Genomic DNA, 6,649 nt, shown 5'->3' on the forward strand with positions numbered 1-6,649 from the left:
CGCCTTTGGACTCGTCATTTGTAGGGTGTGGAGGTACTGAATCTGGATCTGAGAAGCTGATATGTTGACCATCCCGCAGAGACCGCGACTCCAGTAAATATTAGCTGTCCCATCATCTGTAAATCATTATACTGAATCTGGCACCGACGAGTTGATGCCCTGAAGGTCCCTCAGAGGACCTGACTCCAGTGCTTTTTACCCTCCTCTGAGAAGTGGCCCCTCGCGCACTGGTGAGGGGACCAGCATGTTGCCCACCCCCAGTGGGACTTTGAGCCCTCCGCCCCCAGTGTCGGCGCCTCCGCCCCCGCGCCGTCCGTCGTCCCCGCGGCGTTTCTTCGCGCGCCTCTACGGCCCAGCGACGCCCGCCCCCACCCACGACGCCACCGCCGATGCCGGTGCCACCTCCGCCCCCGACGCCGCCCCCGCTCGCGTCACCAGCGCCCTGTCGCTGTCGCTGCCGCAGCAGTTCTCGCGGCCCCCGCCGCCCCCGGGCGCTTTCCTGGCGCTGCCGCCTCCACACGCCGCCTCCGTCCACGGAGTGCCGCCCCCGCTGCCGCCCCTCGACGCAGCTCACTTCCCAGCAGGCTTCTCCGCCTTCCGTAAGTACCGACAATCTACCCTCTTACAGCGTGCTAGCGCTAGAATTGCATTACCCATTTACTAGCCACCTATGAGGTCAAATATTCCACAATGTCATATGGGTTATTTTTAGGGGTAACTCAACAACTCAAAAACGTGTGATATGAATTAGTTGTTGTATGAACTCACGAACATCACAGAGAGCCCTCTTTAGAATACTGAGCACTGCTTCCCTATACAGGGTTTCCCAGAAATGCTGCAACAGACTTCGCGGGGCTGTAGAAGGTGTCTTGAGGAACAACTTGAGGATAGGAAACCGTGTCCAGAAACGTCATCCAACAACGCCACAGAGCGTCGAAGTTATAGGCATCGGTGCCTGTCGCTTCGGCAGCAAACGTGACTTTGTACACTGATGGACCACAGGCGGAACGTCTTGCAATGATGTTTGTTATTGAACGATCGCGGGCTGTTTGTCACGATCGCTGATGGAGAAGGTGGAGCTAGCTGCTGCATTAGACAGGCCTTCTTTACTGTGAATGGAATGCTACATTGCCGCGGTGGATGGCGGTTTCGGACACAGGTTTCCACCTTCAGTTTAGTTTTCCCCTGTATACCGAAATACAGTAGAAATTTCAGAGAGTTCCAGGATAAAAATAAACTGTAGGTGGAGGAAACCTTTGTCAGACACCGTAATCAACACAGGCAACAGGCTGGCCGCAGTGGCCGATCGGTTCTAGGCGCTTCAGTCCATAACAGTGCGACTGCTACGGTCGCAGGTTCGAGTCCTGCCTCGGGAATGGATGTGTGTGATGTCCTTAGGTTAGTTAGATTTAAGTAGTTCTAAGTTCTAGGGACTGATGACCTCAGATGTCCCCATAGTGCTCAGAACCATTTGAACAGAGCCAACAGAGCACTGCATTCGTAGAAGACAAGGCCTGTGTACGCAGCAGCTAACCCCATCTTCTCCACAGACGATTATGGCAATTAATCACGATCACTAAGTAACTAACAACATTGCGAAACATTCTGCCTACGGTCCCTCAGCGCACAAAGTCACGTTTGCTGTCGAAGGGGTAGCCTAGTGGCAGGCGCCGACGCATATAAAACCGACACTCTGTACGGACATTGGATGAAGTTTCTGGACACAGGTTCATATCGTCAATTTGGCCCTCGAGACGCTCTTTACAACCTCTTGAAGATTTATCGCAACATTTCTGGGACATGTTGTATACTTATTCCTTAATGAAATATGTTATTAACAATATATCTCTTTCTAGTACTTTCAACATTGCAGCCCAGTCAGCAATCGTGATAATCTAATGTATAAGAAACTATCAGCCTTGATTACGGTAATGAAACCAACCTTTACCCAGGTTTCAGCCCGAGTAATTGAGCCTTCTTCAGAAGATAAACCTGATTCTACAATATGTCTAAGAGGATATGGTCTAGAAATAAAATTAAAACAGCCTGAATAGGCGTAGTCACCGCATTTTTAAAATGTGACTACGACTGTTCAGGCTGTCTCAGTTTTATTTCTAGACCATGCCCTCGTAGACATATTATAGAATCAGGTTTATCTTCTGAAGAAGGCTCAATTACTTGGGCTGAAACCTAGCTAAAGGTTGGTTTCATTACCGAAATCGAGGCTGATGGTTTCTTATATATCTCATTCTTTAAAAGACCCAAGTCAGTGGAATCAGTACTAGAAATAAGAATAATCTTCACAAAGATTTACAGTCACTTACTTTGGTCCAGGAAGGTATCCATTACTCATCAGCACACATTTTCAGTAACATGCCAGCAGTCACAATAAGTTTAACCACTATTAAAGTTCAGTTTAAGTGGAGCCTATTGGATTTATTGGCGGCCATCTCCTACTCCACTGATGAATTTCGAAGCAGAACCATCTGATATTTATAAGTTACTAGCAATATCAAATGAGGCGAGTATTGGTGCAATCTGACATTTTTACAGATTTAGTGCAGTAATGTGGTCATTGTAAATAAATGTTGTAAAATGTATTTTTTTTTTATTTGATGATCCATGGCTAAAGTAGCCTAAGAATTATCATGTGCACCTTCGTGAACTGAAGATTTGAAATTTTTATGAAGTTATTTATTACCGTTTAAATGAGAATATGTTTAAGACTTATTCCACGGCCATGATGATCATTTCACTTGCCATCTGTGGAAGGCACATTATGTAAGGCACACATGCTGTGCTACGGGGCTGATCTGGATGGTAGACCGCGATCGCATTATAGACACTTTTATTGTTTCAAGACTACTGGTTTCAGCGAACTTATGCTACCATCACCTGATTTTATGGAACCTGTTATAAAACTGCCATGTTACGTTACATGAAGTCAAAGTATAAAAGGCACTCCACACGTATACATATCTTGATAAAGACCCAGTTGGTAAAATGCAAACAGTTGACAAAATGCGCACAGTTGATAAAATTTAATCTAATCTATGCACTGATGACTCGAAGATAAATATGGTTATTAAGAGTAAGTGTCGTTTCTGGGCCTTTTCGATGATTTAAATCAATCACTTAATGATATCGATTAATTGTATCTAAATAATAAATTATTCGATTATTTTTCATGCCAGTGTACTGGGCAGAGAACAAGGAATCTCCGCAGAGTCCACATCATGCGAATCGCTCTAAAATTTAAAAGTATCCAATTCGTATTTTGAAAAAGTTGTATAAAATATTTTTTTAATAGTTGCATTCTACGATTTTTATGACAATCAATTAAAAATTACCTTTCATTTGCGCAAGTTTTTAAACTTACAATAAATATTTGTATTTTATTGTAATAAAATATTGTCGACTAAATAATTAATTTTTCTATTAAATGTTGTCCTTAGAACTTTACAGCGTACTGGGGAATAAAGCTACCGTAGTACCTACACGACTGTCTTTTAGAAGCGCATGCTTAATTTTCAAGTGATTCACCAGATCTGTTTTATTTCACATACATTGCATAAACATTTCCATTTACATTAACAAAAACTTTACCATTTACATAAACCTTTGTTCTCCATCCTACGCTTTGTTTATTTGGTGTCATGATTATAGGCTAGCTAGTATCTATTCACAGTAACTTGGAAAATGGGCACAAAAACATGAGTGCAGCTTACCAGTTGCTTTTTTCAAAGATGTTTGACACCGACTGCTAATCGTTGGTTCACCGAGAAAAAGGAAGATCGGATACTGAAGGAGGATAGTGGCCCGAAGTACTGCAGCAGTCTTGCAGCGATTGAAAGAAGCAGAAAGATATAGGAGTTCGTTTTTTCCGCGCGCTGTTTGGGAGTGGAATGACAGAGAATTATTTCGAAGGTGGTTCGGCGAATCCTCTGCAAGGCACTTAAGTGTGATTTGCAGAGTAGCGATATAGATGTAGATGATCAAGAAATGTCACGCCAAACGCCAATTCAGAATGGAACACGCAGCAGTCGTATCTCCAAACAACTTTCCTGTCGCGCGCTTCTTACGTCACGTAATTGATATCAAAGTGATGATATTCGAGCACTTAACGTTGTTTTCTGGGGTTTATTCATAACTCTATGCATTGGCCCGGAGGCAAAATAACGCACGCCACACAGGCCGTCTGGGCGCGCGTACTCAATGCCATCCGAGCCAATTAAGGCCAGGTCACAGTTAATTTCTACAGGGGCCCGCTTTGAAGGGGTAACATTCGTGTAGACGAATAAATAATACTCTTTCAAACACAAAATTCCCGTTGTTCCTTTAAACCCATGTCGTGCAAAAGCAGATGAAAATAAATGATGAAAATAATGACGACTTTTACAAGGCACATTGGTGGAAAATTTTGAGAGTTTTTCGAACTTTTAGATGATTTTATTTTTTATTACAGAATTTGGCCATTATAGACCGCTTAGAACCTAAGACAAAGGTACAATCTTTTTCTTTTTATCTTACCAGAACTTATTCATGCCTTGGCTGATGTCGTGCCTCTATTCATTTGACACGACCCTCCTAGGCTGTGAATTTCGTTACTGGATAGGAAATTTTTCAGTACTGATCAGTAGCTTGAAACTTTCCCTATTCTGTATGGTATTTTCTGCTGCGTTAAGTTTTCTTAAGTCCTTTGTTGTCTCTTCCAGCCATCTCGTGGTGCTTTTTTTATTTGGAAATTAAAAGTTTAAGAATTTTTAGCGTATTGCAGCCCCGTCAGCAACTACTAATAAATTGAAAAATCCGCCTCAGTTGCGAAAATTTTCTGGTCTTTACCAAGGTTTCGGCTAGATTAATTTAACCTTCTTCAGAAGTATAAAATTACTATAACATGCCAGAGTAAGGCATAGTCAACATTAATTTTTGATGTTGATTGTGCCTTACTCTGGCATGTTATAGTAATTTTATACTTCTGAAGAAGGCTAAATTAATCTAGCCGAAACCTTGGTAAGGACCAGAAAATTTTCGCAACTGAGGCGGATTTTTCAATATAATAATTAAAAGCTTTCTTCGTTGGGGCCCGCATCTCGTGGTCGTGCGGTAGCGTTCTCGCTTCCCATGCCCGGGTTCCCGGGTTCGATTCCCGGCGGGGTCAGGGATTTTCTCTGCCTCGTGATGGCTGGGTGTTGTGTGATGTCCTTAGGTTAGTTAGGTTTAAGTAGTTCTAAGTTCTAGGGGACTGATGACCATCGATGTTAAGTCCCATAGTGCTCAGAGCCATTTCTTCGTTGGGCTATTGTCATTCATTCTGTAAATATGACAAACGTTTAGTCTCCTCTTTCTTCTTGTGTCTATGATTGTTTCTATTTTTCTGTACACATCCTCATTTCTCCTCTTCGTCTAGTTGTTATCTTTGTTCTTTTGTGATCCTAAAATATTTCTGAGCATTTTCCGTTGTTTCTTTGACAGTTCTTCTTGTTCATCTCTTTTACTCAGTGTTAGGCACTCAGATCCGTAAAGTGCTTCCGGTTTAATTACTGTTGCGTAATGTTGGATTTTTTTCCTAGAATGATATTGATCTTTCTTTATATCGCTTTTTGGTGAGTTTTTTTGCTAATTCCATATTCTTCGATTTTTCCTTACTTGTGGTGTTATCTAACCCATTTGATTGTATCGGTTCTCCCAAATACTTAAACTTATCAACTCTCTTGATGTTTCTACGTTGTTTTTCTATGTATTTTTCTCTGCTGTGTGCATGTATAATGTATTCAGTTTCCTCATATGGTATTAGTAATCCGGTTTTAGCAGCAATTTCGTCGAGTGGTTCTATCATTGTCTTTGCACCTGTTTTGTCCTTAGAAATTACTGCAATATCGCCAGCAAAAGCGAGACATTTCTCCTCAACTGTTCCTCCTCCTTGTCCTAGATGGATTCCTTCCATGTTTTATGTTTTTCTCTGGCCGGCCGGTGTGGCCGAGCGGTTCAGGCGCTTCAGTCTGGATCCGCGCGACCGCTACGGTCGAACTAAGTCCCATAGTGCTCAGAGCCATTTGAACCATTTTGTTTTTCTCTTGCAGTTCTTGATGATTTTATATTACAGTTAAAACAAAATCATTGAAGATAAAGTACATGCTTCAGTGGTATAATGGCGATGCATCTACATCTACATATATACTCCGCTAGCCACCAAGCGGTGTGTGGCGGAGGGCACAATTCGCTCCATATTTCCGCTCCTCTGTTCCATTGCGCGAGGGAAAAACGACTGTCTTAATGCCTCAGTAAGAGCTCTAATTTCCCTTGTCTTTGAATGGTGATCATTGCGCGATTTGAAAGTTGGTGGTAGTAATATATGCTCTACATCCTCGGTGAAGATCGGATTTCAGAATTTAGTGAGCAGCACCTTTCGCTTAGCGCGCCGTCTATCTGCAAGTGTGTCCCACTTCAAACTTTCTATGAGATCTGTAACGCTCTCGCGATGGCTAAATGTACCAGTCACGAATCTTGCCGCTCTTCTTTGGACCTTCTCAATCTCTTGAATCAGGTCCAACTGGTAAGGGTCCCATACAGACGAACAATACTCTAAGACTGGACGAACTAACGTATTGTAAGTATTTCCGATGGTGAAGGACTGCATCGCTTCACG

The 6,649-nt window shown here is 42.6% G+C and overlaps 1 protein-coding gene across 1 annotated transcript; it reads left to right on the plus strand.

Moving 5' to 3' along the window:
• The first annotated feature begins 244 nt into the window (after positions 1-244).
• Positions 245-3,259, plus strand: LOC124552330 (leucine-rich repeat extensin-like protein 3). The gene is made up of 2 exons (XM_047126601.1): positions 245-599; positions 3,195-3,259. The coding sequence occupies exons 1-2, from the start codon at positions 245-247 to the stop codon at positions 3,257-3,259; spliced, it is 420 nt and encodes a 139-aa protein (XP_046982557.1).
• Positions 3,260-6,649: the final 3,390 nt, after the last annotated feature.

The sequence above is a fragment of the Schistocerca americana genome, chromosome 10 (genome assembly GCF_021461395.2).
Source record: "Schistocerca americana isolate TAMUIC-IGC-003095 chromosome 10, iqSchAmer2.1, whole genome shotgun sequence".
NCBI lineage: Eukaryota > Metazoa > Arthropoda > Insecta > Orthoptera > Acrididae > Schistocerca > Schistocerca americana.